This window comes from Coregonus lavaretus (assembly GCF_964263955.1).
Source record: "Coregonus lavaretus genome assembly, chromosome: 25".
NCBI lineage: Eukaryota > Metazoa > Chordata > Actinopteri > Salmoniformes > Salmonidae > Coregonus > Coregonus lavaretus.
Window position 1 is genome coordinate 19,753,764 of NC_140012.1, and position 15,297 is coordinate 19,769,060.

The 15,297-nt window shown below is 43.7% G+C and overlaps 1 protein-coding gene across 1 annotated transcript in view; it reads right to left on the reverse strand.

Moving 5' to 3' along the window:
* Positions 1 to 339: 339 nt before the first annotated feature.
* The window catches only part of LOC311101166 (transmembrane protein 94-like), a 42,526-nt gene continuing 27,568 nt past the window's right edge, over positions 340 to 15,297 (reverse strand). The window contains exons 13-31 of the mRNA XM_084142247.1: positions 14,590 to 14,694; positions 9,048 to 9,224; positions 8,459 to 8,668; positions 7,985 to 8,294; positions 7,584 to 7,757; positions 7,286 to 7,388; positions 6,003 to 6,211; positions 5,623 to 5,804; positions 5,257 to 5,472; positions 5,042 to 5,141; positions 3,599 to 3,707; positions 3,196 to 3,385; positions 3,042 to 3,119; positions 2,808 to 2,893; positions 2,628 to 2,709; positions 1,964 to 2,222; positions 1,629 to 1,722; positions 1,316 to 1,486; positions 340 to 1,183 (exon numbers count right to left, since the gene is read on the reverse strand). Of these exons, the coding sequence (XP_083998373.1) occupies positions 1,111 to 1,183; positions 1,316 to 1,486; positions 1,629 to 1,722; positions 1,964 to 2,222; positions 2,628 to 2,709; positions 2,808 to 2,893; positions 3,042 to 3,119; positions 3,196 to 3,385; positions 3,599 to 3,707; positions 5,042 to 5,141; positions 5,257 to 5,472; positions 5,623 to 5,804; positions 6,003 to 6,211; positions 7,286 to 7,388; positions 7,584 to 7,757; positions 7,985 to 8,294; positions 8,459 to 8,668; positions 9,048 to 9,224; positions 14,590 to 14,694 (2,928 nt within the window). The 3' untranslated portion in view covers positions 340 to 1,110. The remainder of the gene's footprint in view (positions 1,184 to 1,315; positions 1,487 to 1,628; positions 1,723 to 1,963; positions 2,223 to 2,627; positions 2,710 to 2,807; positions 2,894 to 3,041; positions 3,120 to 3,195; positions 3,386 to 3,598; positions 3,708 to 5,041; positions 5,142 to 5,256; positions 5,473 to 5,622; positions 5,805 to 6,002; positions 6,212 to 7,285; positions 7,389 to 7,583; positions 7,758 to 7,984; positions 8,295 to 8,458; positions 8,669 to 9,047; positions 9,225 to 14,589; positions 14,695 to 15,297) is intronic.

The window sequence follows — 15,297 nt, forward strand, 5'->3', positions numbered from 1 at the left end:
GGACAGGTGTATTTTATACTGATAACAAGTTCAAACAGGTGCCATTAATACAGGTAACGAGTGGAGGACAGAGGAGCCTCTGAAAGAAGAAGTTACAGGTCTGTGAGAGCCAGAAATCTTGCTTGTTTGTAGGTGACCAATTACTTATTTTCCACCATAATATGCAAATAAATTCATTAAAAATCCTACAATGGGATTTTCTGGAATTTTTTTCCTCAATTTGTCTGTCATAGTTGACGTGTACCTATGATGAAAATTACAGGCCTCTCTTATCTTTTTAAGTGGGAGAACTTGCACAATTGGTGGCTGACTAAATACTTTTTTTCCCCACTGTAATGGAGCAATATCTTTTTTAATTCGATCATCTTTGAGGACTAAAATTCCCAAAATGTCATGGCATTGATATTGTTATAATGTTTGAGTCACTCAGATAGCATAAGAACATGGCATAAGCCATAGCAAAATGTGTAGAATTGCAGGAAATTAGCTTTAAATCTGTCAAATGTTCTCTCCGCCCCATGGCAAAATGTCCCCCCCGCTGAAGGAACATGCTGAAGTGTGATAATCCCTTTGTGATACAGTGTGAGACCGTAACCCCATCCCCAAGCAGGGACTACAGTAAAACATTCCCCAGGCCTTCAATAACATTCCACAATATTATAAATACTTCTCATTTTTTGTTTGTCTTTCTCTTAAAAGCAAAAAAGAAAGAAAATGATTTGGGATTAAAAAATAAAAATAAAAAATAAAAATACCATTACACAATTTAAACAAGGATCCAATAGCGGTTTGGTTGAGGTTAGCGCTACCTGCTAGGAGCCAGTGCTTCCAGGCTGAGGTGGGTTGAGTGCTCCTGGGTTTAGGTCGATGGCCACTGAGGAGGAGTGCGATTACAGGCTTGAGGTAGAAGTTCCCCTCAACCACAGATCTAGGATCATATTACCCTTTCTCCAATCCTAACAAACAGAGGGATGAGAAACGATCTGACCCAGTGTCAGCAGTTAGAACCAACTTCGACCTACTCCAGATTCTGGGGCATCCAATTTTCCCCGAGGGCTGATTGGTTCCCAGCATGTATTGCCACGCCCCTCTGTTCATTGTCTGAGCCAATCAGAAGGGAGAGTTCATCCCTAGTTTGGTCTCAAACTGTAGCTTCTGTCTCTTCTGGTAGCGAACCCTCACCCTGCAGACAGAAGGAATGGACAGATCAACACATAAGAACCGTTTTTCCCCCCACATGACATTATCCCACCATCCTCTCCCCTTCTTTCCTCCCCTCACCCTCCCTCTCCTCTCCTCTCCTTCCTCATCTTACCGTATCTCGTGTAGTTTGACGGCCTCATTGAGCAGCACCACCACCAGGGAGGACAAGGAGACCAGCAGCCAGGCCAGCATGGGGATGTCCTTCAGGTCAAAGGTCAAATGTCCCGACCGGTCCTGCCACAGCTGGTAGTCCACCGTGGCCTGCACCAACTGACCCAGAAGACTGGAGGTGGGGAGGAAGGGAGGGGAAGACCGAAAGAGTGAGAAAAGAGTATCAGTTGATGCCAAAAAAGCGGAAACTTCTCTATTGCAGCTGCTGCTTAATACTTGTTCGAAACAGTTAGGCTACACAGGCACACACTTACACAATAGGGACAGTGAGGCACCACCAGGTGTTGCTGAAGGGGTTCTTCTTCCACAGCGGCTGGGAGCGATGGACATAGCTCAGAGAGATGACCACTGGGAAAGAGGGAGGGCGAGAGAAATATAAATAAAATAAAATGTAAAGATACGCACATGAACCTGGGCTCTCCAGGAGCAGGATAGAAGCCACTGAGGCTACGTCTGAAATGGCAACCTATTCCCTCTATATAGTGCCCTGGTCAAAAGTAGTGGACTATATAGGAAATAAAGTGCCATTTGGGATACAACCTGACTTGATAGATGCAGGGGTGAGAGTGCCACAGAGAGCTCCTCCTACCTGTGTGCAGGGCCAGGAACCCAGCCATGACCTTCTGAGTGAGCAGCAGGCCGTTGGACAGCTCCCTGAACCAATGGGGAGCGTCGTGAGCTGAACTGACCCTGAGGATATCAGTACAGCTGATGGTGGTGTTCTCTGCCAGTGTTAGGTTGTTGGCCCTCAGGCAGACCTCGTGCAGCGTGAAGCCAAAGCCCAGCAGGTAGGCACACACGGTCAGGCCAAACTTCAACAGGAAACAACCCAGGAAGTAGTTCTGCGTCTGCAGTAAGTAGACATACACAAATCAAGATGTTAAAAGGAATGCCATGGTACACATGTCATGATTAAGATATCGATAATACACATCTGATTCAGAACTAGAAGAGGTGAAGGGCGCATATTTGGAGTTGGCCAATCATGAAAATCCTTATAAACTTAGCGTAGTCTAAAGCAGGGCTCTCCAACCCTGTTCCTGGAGAGCTACCCTCCTGTAGGTTTCCGCTCCAACCCAAGCTGTAACTAACCTGATTCAGCTTATCAACCAGCTAATTATTAGAATCAGGTGCGCCAGATTAGGGTCGGAGAGAAAGCCTACAGGACGGTAGCTCTCCAGGAACAGCCCTGGTCTAAAGTGTAAAGTGATATGTCTAAAACCGGGCTGGTGTGGGTAAACTATAGTACGTACCTTTCTGGGGATGGCATCTTGGTTCTTCCCTGTGGCCACGTTCATCACAGAACCTTCTGGTGGCTTTCCTAAAAATGACACACTGCCAACACAACACACATAGACATGGTTATCATGTATAATGCTGTTATACTATATAGAATTTGAGTGTGAAACCTATATGGTTAGTAGCAGTGGTACCTGAGCAGCGGACAGCTGAAGCAGGACAGCCAGAGGATGTCAGTGATGTTCATGGGAGGAGGGAGCTGGGCTAGGCAGGCCAGAAACTACACAACGGGAGGGAAAAACAATACCTTCATCAAATATTCAGTTAAAACTGTTGCATCCCCAGCTCTTTTATTATAGCAAAAATAAACAGCATTAGTATTTCAAGAATGCTTTAGCGAGGCGAAGTATAGTTGTGTTCTCTCTCACCTGGATGAGGACCAGGGTCAGCTGACACTGCAACAGGAAGAGAAAGCTCTTGCGGATGCCGTACGTGGTGTGACGCGCCTGGAAGGGAATCATACACGTAAAATACATATATTGTATGTCTGTGTGTGTGTATGCGTGCGCGTATGTGTCTCACCTGTTCTATGAGTTTGACCATGCTGACAGACTCCCCCTGGTGGAAGGTGACAGAAGAGGCCAGGGTGTTGAGTTGACCAGACAGACTGAGGGGAGACAGACCCTCCATCTCCCCGTTCAGCCCTGCTCCTGTAGCGTAGCCAAACGTCTCCCACGAACACCGAGACGGGTACAGGGGGTCCAGGGCAATGCTGGGGGGAGGACAGGAGGGAAAAGAGGGTTAGGAAACTGTTTTTTGTTGTTATTTATCTTTGTTTATCAGGAACAGTGTGACTCTTCATGAAGCAGTTGTGTAATGTGGTTGTAAGTGAATGTATGGATGCACACCATAGACTATTTATAAATGAACTAGGCAATAGCTGCTGTGTTTGTGACATGCGTTTGTTTCATGTGACTGTGTGTACCTGAGGTCGCTCTGTAGGAAGAGGCAGCTATTGCGGAAGTTGGCGGAGCTCCCCAGGCAGCACGTCACCTCTCTGTTCTCCTGCATGATCTTTATCATCTCACACATGGCTACACACACACACACAAAGATTTAGAACATGCTAGAACACTCTCACACATGTATACTGAGCAAAAATATAAACGCAACGTGCAACAATTTCAAAGATTTTACTGAGTTACAGTTAAATTAAGGGAATCAGTCAACTGAAATAAATTCATTAGGCCTTAATCTATGGCTTTCACATGACGTGGATCAGAAAACCAGTCAGTATCTGGTGTAATCACCATTTGCCTCATCCTTTGCATAGAGTTGATATGGCTGTTGATTGTGGCCTGTGGAATGTTATCCCACTCCTCTTCAAGGGCTGTGCGAAGTTGCTGGATATTGGCGGGAACTGGAACACGGTCGTACACGTCAATCCAGAGTATCCCAAACATGTGCAATGGGTGACATGTCTGGTGAGTATGCAGGCCATGGAAGAACTGGGACATTTTCAGCTTCCAGGAATTGTGTACAGATCCTTGCGTCATGGGGCCGTGCATTATCATGCTGAAACATGAGGTGATGGCGGCAGATGAATGGCACGACAATGGGCCTCAGGATCTCGTCACGGTATCTCTGTGCATTCAAATTGCCATCAATAAAATGCAATTGTGTTCGCTGTCCGTACCTTATGCCTGCCCATACCATAACCCCACCATGGGGCACTCTGTTCACAACGTTGACATCAGCAAACCGCTCGCCCACACAACGCCATACACATGGCCTGCAGTTGTGAAGCCAGTTGGACGTACTGCCAAATTCTCTAAAACGCCATTGGAGGCGGTTTATGGTAGAGAAATTAACATTAAATTATCTGGCAACTGCTCTGGGGGACATTCCTGCAGTCAGCATGCCAATTGCATGCTCCCTCAAAACTTGAGACATCTGTGGCATTGTGTTGTATGACAAAACTGCACATTTTAGAGTGGCCTTTTATTGTCCCAAGCACAAGGTTCACCTGTGTAATGATCATGCTGTTTAATCAGCATCTTGATATGCTACACCTGTCAGGTGGATGGATTATCTTGGCAAAGGAGAAATGCTCACTAACATGGATGTAAACAAATTTGTGTCTAAAATTTGACAGAAATAAGCTTTTTGTGCGCATGGAAAATTTCAGGGATCTTTTATTTCAGCTCATGAAACCACACTTTACATGTTGCGTTTATATTTTTGTTCAGTGTAGCTTTAACAAGCATAGCTACATTGCATATCTTGTGATAAAATGAACTGATATACCATGGTCAATTGATTTGTATATTAAAGATGGGAATGTCTCTGTAACAAATAAAAAGGTTTTTGAAAAACAGAAAAGGTTGATTCATGTACATGAAGTGAACTGTAATATGTTCTGACTCACTCTCTGGGGTACAGTCGGTGAAGAGAGGCACCAACAGAGGCACGTTGTCAATGTTCTTCAGGTGAGGACGAACCTGGTGGATACCACGAGGTAGCTTCGCCTGGAGAGAGAGAGAGAGAAGGGTTAGCAAGAAACAGGTGTAAGTCACAGTTCCGAAGAGAAGACATGAAGAAAAGAGAAGAGAGAAGGAAAGACAAACAGTATTTGTCCTGTACTCTGTTGCAGTCTTCCAGGAAGCTGGGAACATCAGCAGTCTCCTCCTCTGGTAACAACGGCCCCTCTGCCTCATCTCGGGAGTCTTGGTGCAGGTCATCATGTAGGGAGTCCTGGCCGGGGCTGTTAGGGGCGCCATCACAGGGACTGTCCCTGTTTGGGGTCAGAGAGATGTGACAGTTCCACCCTGTCTCCAGGCCCATCTTCTCTGCAAACACCTTACACATAAACAGGACAGACAGGCAGACATCATTATCACCATTGTCATCACCATCATCAGCATCATGCATCTTCTCAGCAAACACCTAACACACCATACAGGACTACATCATCACCATCATCACAAACATCACAGCAAACACACCCACCTTGCTGCGTAGTTCATCCTCCATAGAGAAGTAAACAAAGCGTATGCAGGCGGTGACCAGAGCGTCTATGAGCCTGACCGTGTCCAGACGAGCCTGGAACTGTGATGACACCATCCCCATGAAGATCTGACCGCTCAGAGCCTGAACACAGTCATCCTTCTCCACACCTTCTCCTATACCCTCTATGGAGAGATGTAGGGGGAGAGAGAGAGAAAGAGAGGAGGGGGACAAGACACAAAAATAAATACAAGCAAAAGTCACACTAAGGTACAACACAAAACAGATATTGTAAGTGTAGCTGCACCTCCCTCACTGCATCATCCTCTCTTCACATTCTCTCCTCTCTCCTCCCTCAATCCCTCTCGACTCTCCTCCCTTACCATCAGAGCTCCAGGAATTCCTGCGGGAGCCGTATTTGATAGGGATGGTGGAGGGCAGTTCAACCCCAGAGAAGAGGTTGGGGCCGGGGGCTAGCTCCACACATTTCCCATTGAGCTGGTTGGACAGGGACACCTGCATGGGCTTGTAGGCAAAGGCAGAGCAGTAGCCCGACAGACAGGCACGCTGGTAGAAGTCCAGAACTTTCTTCCTGTAGGGGGGTAGACGTATAAAGAGTTAATAATGCATGTAGGCTTTTATGTTTGTTGTGGTATAGTGTGATATAAGCAGAATTCAATATAATTCCAATGCAAGAACCCAAATGGCGCCCCTGGGTATAGCTACATATCGGTATGTTTCATCATAGAAATAAATACATTATGGTTTTCTTGGTAGCCTATTGGTTTTCATGGTTGTAAATTGAACTGTACGTATTGGAAACGTGTTTATGGTAGACTGGCATTGCTTACGTGGGTCGAATTTGATTCACGTAAGCGTATTGTGACATATCACAACGTGTTTCTGTACTCATCAGCGGCATGGTTTTCCATGTTTGAAGCGGGCCTATAGGTCTATTTGTTTGGCAAGACAGCTGTGCATGGCTGCATCTCACTGTAGTAGGCTGTGTTTGGTTATTTGGATCTCCATTCGCCTTTTGTTTACTGCGTTTGTTTACTGTAACTAGCCTAAATATAGATTGTGTCATGCCTTTATCGATCTGATATTTTGTTTACTAGGCCTACTTGGTACCGCTGTTTTGTTCTGTTTGCATTCATTCGTTCGCATTCGCAGTTGTGTCGGCATTCTAAGCCAAACTGCTATTCAGTATTGTTGTTTGCACGCATGAATAACAAGGCTACTACTTTCAGCATTTAGTTTGCATTATTTTGGCAAGACAGCTGTGTGTATGGTTGCATTCACATAGGCTGTTTGTAATAGTTGAATTACCCTATCTTGTAGCCTATATTCTTTACCAAAACGGCCTTGCTTTTGTGTGTTGGGCACTGTTCATTGGGCTGATATAGCGCAGTGGATATAGGCTACAGATCTTACACCAACCTGACACTTCAAAAGCACTCAATCAATGGTCCCGGAGAATATCGACATTTGAACTTTATGTTTATTGTGGTATAGTGTGATATAAGCAGAATTCAATATAATTCCAATGCAAGAACCCCCCCAAATTGTGCCCCCTCATCAATTTCAACTGCCCCCTTAGTCACATTATCCTGGCACCAGGTCTGCTTATTAGGTTGTTATAAGGCTGCTATAAGGCTGTTCTGACCTGTCGGAGCCAGAGAGGGGGTAGATGTCGGATCCGTCCCAGACGTCAGTGCAGGCCTCCAGGATGAGGTCAGCTGAGCCGTGAGACAACATCTGGACGTTATCTAGGGTTGAGAGGTCAGGGGTCAGAGGTCACAGAGGTGCAACAAAACAATTCCAAGAAAGAGGTGAAGGCTAAAGAAGAGGAGGGTAAGAGATGGAGAGAGCGAGTGAGAAACCAGAGAGATGGCGTGAGACAGAGAGACAAGTGAGAGGGAAGAAAGACAAAAAGAACAAAAGCGCTAGAGAGCTATTCTCACTGGAAGAGGAGTCTCTGATGAAGAGGGAAATGAGGTGGCTGATGGGAGGTTGTCTCTTGGTGAAGTTGTGTAGGCGTCGAGGGACAGACTCCTTGGCCTTCTCCCCACAGGGCAGCTGGTACAGAGCTAGGTGGTTCTCCTGTTTAAACAGCTCCCTCGCCCCGGGAGTGAACCCTGAGAATCACACAGGAAGAAAAAGAGTGGAAGAGAAGGGGTCAGTGTGTGTGGTGTTCTGTATGAGGCTGGAGAGTTCACATAGTCCACAGGGTAAGTGCATAGGTGTGTGTGTGTGTCTGTATGCATGCGTGCGTACGTGTGTGTACGTGTGTGTGTGTGTGTGTGTGTGTGTGTGTGTGTGTGTGTGTGTGTGCGCGCGCATCTCTTCCCTTCCTTCTCCTCACCTATAAGCCTGGACAGCTCACACAGTCCCCAGGGCACGTGGACGGGCAGCACGGCCCCATGGCTCTCTTGCAGTGCCAGGTTACTGAGGTGGTCGGAGAAGCGGCAGAGCTGCTGGGTGACGCTGGCATTGCACAGGTTGAGCAGGATGTTGAGGCCCAGGGGCTTGAGGCTGGGCAGGTGACACTGCCAGCCCTGCTCGTCAAACTGGATACTCACCGGGTTCTGCTGGTCCTGTGACAGACTCAGCATCTCCAGGTGGTAGTCACACACGTAGTCCTCCGCTTCGTTGTCACAGCAACCCACCATGTCCTGAGAGAGGGGTGGCGAGAGAGGGGAAAAAGGAGGGGAACGAATTCTGTGTAGTAAGATGGTGATGACAAGAGACTGGTTTACAGGATGTGTGTGTGTGTGTGTGTGTGTGTGTGTGTGTGTGTGTGTGTGTGTGTGTGTGCGCACGCGCGCGCGTTCATTACCTGTTCAGGGCCCTGGTCCCCTCCCTCTGTGTTGTGGCTGAAGCTGACATTAGATCCTGAGGGGTGTTTGGTGCGTGTCTCCCGCGCCTGCCACCGAGGCTGAACTGTGTCCTCGGAACGGCCAGTGTCATGTGAAGTCTCACTGGGCTCATGCCCGTCCCCCATCCCATCCATCATTGGCATACACAGCAGAGCCTCCCCCTCCTGGGTCTGACAGATAGGATGAACAGCCACATCAGACAACACTCTTTCAATCACTGAAAAGATTCTATCAACTATCACACGTGTCTCAGTCACTACCTCAGATGTTTAAAGGAAGTAGATCATGGTCTCACGTCAGATAACGTGTCGCGTTAGAATGACGCCCTCTGACAGAAGACAATGGGAACTAGATACTATAACAGAGAGCAATACTATCATCATTGACATTCTATAACTACAGAGGTTTAAATGTCACTTACAGGAATTCATAGCCAATAAGAGCCCTTATATGTAATGGAATGAAACATCTGATTTTAGTATGCAAGAACAGGAGAAGATGAATAATAATTGATGAAAAACACACACACACACACACACACACACACACCTCGTCACGGTCATCGTCGGTCTCCATGCGGCAGAAGGAGTTGACTGACAGATCGTCTCGCAGGTCTTCCTGACTGTCGTTGTGAGGCGGCTCCACGCGACCACTGAAGAACAACACGGTCTCTGGACTGGGGTTAGGCCAGGATAATACACCCTGTTTGTCCACACAACACAACACCTGGAGATAGAGAATATAGTGTTATACCAGTGTTCATTTCGTCAACAAAAATAGTGACAAATATTTGTCAAACAACTATTTTTCACTGGCAACTTACGAGACGATAACTGACTAAATAGACCCAGAAATAACTAAACTAAAAAGATTTTTCATTTCTGGTGACGAAAATTAGACTAAATTATTTCGGACTCAAATCTGACTAGTAAATGACAGGAGTTTTTGGAGAGATTGAGAGCTTGTCAATGTTATTTGCTTGGTCCAATCAAAAGAATGCATGACAGCAGAAATGTAAGGCTTTCTCATTGCAATGTTGCAATGCTGCAGTCAGGAAATAAATACCATGCCCAGGTCATTCACGAGTCACCTCTCTACATGGCAACCGTTCTACAATCTGGTGGCAACAAATCGTTGATGCAAATAAGGCACACGCCGTGGCTACACTCCCGGTGGTACAAGCTCCCGGTGGTACAAGCTCCCGGTGGTACAAGCTCCCGGTAGAAGAAGAGGCGACATTTGGAGCTACTTTACTTATGTCGATTCAAACAAGACCGAATGCAATGTCTCCACGGGAGAAGACTGCGTTTGCACTGACAAATTGACAGGGAAAAACACAACCATTCTCAAGAAACATCTGAAAGCGAATCATCCCAATATATATATATGCTCAGGTAATAACAGATTGATAATGCTAGCTAGTTAGTTTTCTGCAAACTATCAGGCCACTACTAGGGCTGTGGCGGTCATTACATTTTGTCAGCCTGTAACTGTCATGCAAATAACTGCCGGTCTCACGGTAATTGACCGTTCATTAACATAAACACGTTTACAATCTCCTGGCTTCCACGCATAGCCTACAAACCACTGATGCAGACATTTGGAACATCTACATTTGAAAAAGTCTAACAAATCCATTTAATATAGCCTACACAATCACAATAAATCCATTATTTATTTTAGACAGGTCTAAACAAACTGTAAAAATGCAGCCTATTTCAGAAGAACAGAATAGCATATTCTTAGTTGTCCTTAGGTTATAGGCCCTTATCTGGCTATGCCATATGGCTGTGGGCTACACTAGTTCATTTAGCAGACAAGATTTGCTTAGAATTCTGTGGCATTATTTTATAGTATAAAGAATACAATTGAACATAGCTGAATAAAATAGAAACGTTTCCAGAGGGAGTGCGCACATGCGGCTATTCTGTGTTGAGCGGTTAACAAAGAAACAGGTACTCCTATATGCTTAATTTAAAGTAATTTATGCAACTTTAGTTGTGTACAAAAGTTAGAATGTATTACAAATCTAAACATATTGCCTAAGGCTGTATGATGCGACTAATGATGATTTGAAAACAGTCACATGAAAGGCATGAGCTCTGCTCTGTTTCTTGCACAGGCTGCACAAACTTCATCAGTCTCTCATTCACAATTTGACAAGTACTTGATAATATTCTCACCAATCAGACTATATTTAATTTAATCTGGTCTTTACATATAGCCTACTAATATACTGTATGTGTGGATTTTTATTTTATTTAGAATGGCCCACAAAAAAAATACGTCATCCATAGCCTGCACTCGAATAGCGAATGGAGGTTACATGCCGTTACCTTTTTAATATGCAAGAATAGGCGGCGAGTCCATTAGGCTAGGGGAAGCTAATCACGGGAAAACATAGTTTGGAAAGCAAATGGTTATTGCTGTAAAGAGAAGACAATGAAAATACTAATCTGTCTTTTAGTTATAACAATTCTCAACATAATTGAGCGAACAACAATTTAGCCTATCTTATTGGCACCAGCGGAGAGCATCGACAATACCCCCGGTGAGTGCGCACTGCACATAATCACTATTTATCATTGTTGGATCAGTGCTACTTAAAAGTTTGTTTTTGGACAATAATTTCCTCCTCCAGTTTAGATGGATGTCATATTCCATTTGTGTCTCCCCTTCTCGTAGGCCTATTATATGGACAACATCATTTTTATTGAATCCGTTTGTCAATGTCAGCAGAGCAGGCTACCCTGTAATTTGTCGTATTAAAAAAGATTCTGCTAATGTGTAATATATTAATATTAGGAAAGTTGAGAAATAAATATAGTAACCTAGGCCCAGCCTATAGAAAGCTGATGGGCTCCTCCTCTTTTTAATAGAGGCCATCAAAACTCTGTTGTTTTCTCACGCAATTGCATAGCCTATAGAAATGTTGTGCAACATGACCTCATGGGCTCTCATGAAGTGTTTGTTTTGATTTTCGATTGCATTTGCATTGATGTCAGCGTGATTAGAGGGACAGTAGAGAGCTGAATACCAGGTCATTAGTGACTGGCAGTTAGCAAGATTGGTAGGCTACTAATGACCATCAACTGCACAGTTTTAGAGAAGTTTAGTTACCGTGACTAAATCACGAGGAATTTGACTGCAGTCATGACTCGTGACCACCGGTGTGGCGGTAATATGTGTCACCGTAACAGCCCTAGCCACTACTTATGACAGAACTTTGATTATAATATAGCTACAGAATGTCAAGGGGAAGGGCTCCAGACTGCGACCATTTAGTAGCATTTTGCAACCTTTTGACTTGGCTGTGCAAGTAAAACAATTGATTTGGTCTCATCAGTGCGAGCTGAACATTCATTACACGGTCACTTCTCTCAAAAGTTTCAAAACTTGATTTGGTCTCCCGAGTGGCGCAGTGGTCTAAGGCACTGCATCGCAGTGCTAGCTGTGCCACTAGAGATCCTGGTTCGAATCCAGGCTCTGTTGCATCCTGGAACTTGCATTTTCTGTTAACCTCTACGGGATCGGTGTCCCATATACGGGACAGTTGAGCTAACGTGCGCTAATGTGATTAGCATGACTATTGTAAGTAACAGCAAACTTTCCAGGACATAGACATGTCTTATTTGGGCAGAAAGCATAAATTCTGGTTAATCTAACTGCACTGTCCAATTTACAGTAGCTATCAGTGAAAAAATACTATGCTATTGTTTGAGAGTGCACAACAACAAAAAACTTATCACGGCAACTGGTTTTGATACATTCACCTCTGAAGGTAAATAATATACTTACATTCAGTAATATTGCTCTGATTTACTCCCAGAGTTAAAATGTAGCATAGTTTGTTTGATAAAATCAATTTTTATATTCAAATGTAGGAACTGGGTTCTACAGTTTGAACCCCTGCTGTCTCTGGCTCCACACCCACCCTGCCCGGCTATCTACATGTGTGAAAGTTAGTGTATAAGCTAATGTTCCATCATGCATGACATTCCTGGGAGTGTGTAAACTTACATTTTGTATTACCATATCATTTTTGTATGTTCTCTATAGTTATGTACTTGAAAATGTATAAATTGACCAATTCGGCACATTTGGGCAGACTTGATACAAAATAATTCAGTATTGCAATGCTTCACTGGATCAATCTGAAACTTTGTACACACACTGCTACCATCTAGTTGCCAAAATCAAAATTGTGCCTAAACTGCAATATTATTGTGGCCTTTCTCTTGAATTACATCTTTTACCAGATCTAATGTGTTATATTCTCCTACATTAATTTCATATTTCCACAAACTTCAAAGTGTTTCCTTTCAAATGGTATCAAGAATATGCATATCCTTGCTTCAGGTTCTGAGCTACAGGCAGTTAGATTTGGGTATGTCATTTTAGGTGAAAATTGAGAAAAAAAGGGTCCGATCCTTAAGCGGTTAATATGAATGACCATAATCTAAATGTGGTTTCTGTCATTCTGAGCACAGTGGGTAGAGGGCCTAATCAGGTTACACACCCAATGCATATGGGTCCGGTAAATATTTAAAATGTCTGGTAAATTCAAATGTACCCTGTCAAATGTCCTGCGCCACATTTTCCAAACGGAAACCCTGATAAAGATGTAGGCAAATTAATCTCTATTGAACAACAAAATTCATAACATTCTGGAACCCTAGTTAAAAAGTAAAATATAACAATACCTTATTGTCAACCTACAATTCAATGGGTTGGGGTTATCTTTGTATGCATTTCTTTGATTGTTTTTATACCTATAACCCCCCTCTGAAAAAATTTACCAAACTAAATAAAAAGTTGGTCTCCCAAAAAAATAAAATAAAGGTGTGTTCGAAAACTCATACTTACCGCACTATTTGTAATGTGAATTGAGCATATAGTATGCTTATTGGTCATAGTATGGATATAGTTAGTATGCCAAAAGTTCCAGGATGTCGTACTAAATTCGCCAAAATACGAAGTATACATGCAGAGTAATAAAGTAATGATTTTTCAAATAAGTTACGTTACACGTTATGTTGGCTGACAATTTGTTAGCTACGCTATCCTTATGAACCGCATAGCATTACAGCAGTATGTACCGGTATGTTAGCTAGTTACCTAACGTTAGTTGGCTACTAATACATCAAACTTGCCAGGCAGTATATTAACTATCTGCTATCTAACTAACTACCCAACGTTTAATGACTTGATTATTCACATCATTCTTAGCTAAGTGGTATAGTCGTTGTGCGTTTCAATGGACATTGTCAATTCTGGCTATCTACTCCGATTTCAGAGCACTCTCACGCAGAATAACTAATGCATTTACGAACGCTCAACACCCGTTGAATATGGCCGGTGTCAGTAAACGTCAGCAAAAAAAAGCGTCATTAAATTGTGGCCAGCAGCACAGTTTAAGTCACCAACGCTATTGATAACATGAAAACAGCCTAACCAGCTCTGCTAGGGCGAGTAAAATGGTCAGAGTGAGGTGTTCTCTCATTTGTGTCAACCCTACTCCTCGGCCAGAGCGTCCAGTGTGCGCTCTGAACGCTCCGAGAGCGAAAAGATTTACGAACGCACAGAGCGCACTCTGGCACTCCAGATTGAATTTACAAAGACACCTAAAATCGTAAAATGTTTAGCTAGTCATTTGTTATGCTAACAAGCGAGCAAGAGGTTGCATAGCAACAGCATCAACTTCCAGTAGACGGGCGAAGCTCTAGTACGCTCAACTGAAACGATACCGTTCGTTTACAGTATACTAAAATGAACTAATAGTATATAGTATGTAGTATATACTCATTATGTAGTATACAGTATGTTAGTATGGGTATTCGAACAGCATAAGAGTGCCAAAATGAACACTGTTATACACACACACTGAAGAACAACACTGTCTATGGACTGGGGTTAGGCAGGATAATATATAATGTTATACTGGGGTTAGGAAGGATAATATATCATGTTATACTGGGGTTAGGAAGGATAATATATCATGTTTGTCCACACAACACCTAGAGAGAGCAAGAGAGAGAGCGAGGGTTACACGCACATGCACGCATGTGCACACATACAAACTAGTACTTACAGTGACAGAGCCTAGTGTGTGTAGCAGGCTGGAGGTGTAGCAGAGTGTCTGGGACTCTCCCTTCAGCATCCCCACCAGGTGTCTCCACACACACCGCAGCATCTCCTGCACATGCACACACACACAGTTACGCTACATCACATTTTCACACTACTGAAAAGATAGATATACAAGTCATAGATGACTCAATTTTGTGTTTGTCAGACATTTAAAAAAATATCTCAAATCTGGTTTGAAGAGTGCACATCCCTCAACATTGGTTGTGTAGATCTCAATCTGAAATGAATGGTGAAGATACAGTGCATACGGAAAGTATTCAGACCCCTTGACCTTTTCCACATTTTGTTATGTTACAGCCTTATTCTAAAATGGATTACATCGTTTTTTCCCCCTCATCAATATACACACACACAATACCCCATAATGACAAAGCAAAAATAGGGGTTTTAGAATTTAAAAAACAGAAATATCACATTTACATAAGTATTCAGACCCTTTGCTATGAGACTCGAAATTGAGCTCAGGTGCATCCTGTTTCCATTGACCATTCTTGAGCTGTTTCTACAACTTGATTGGAGTCCACCTGTGGTACATTCAATTGATTGGACATGATTTGGAAAGGCACACACCTGTCTATATAAAGGTCCTACAGTTGACATGCATGTCAGAGCAAAAACCAAGCCATGAGGTCGAAGGAATTGTCCGTAG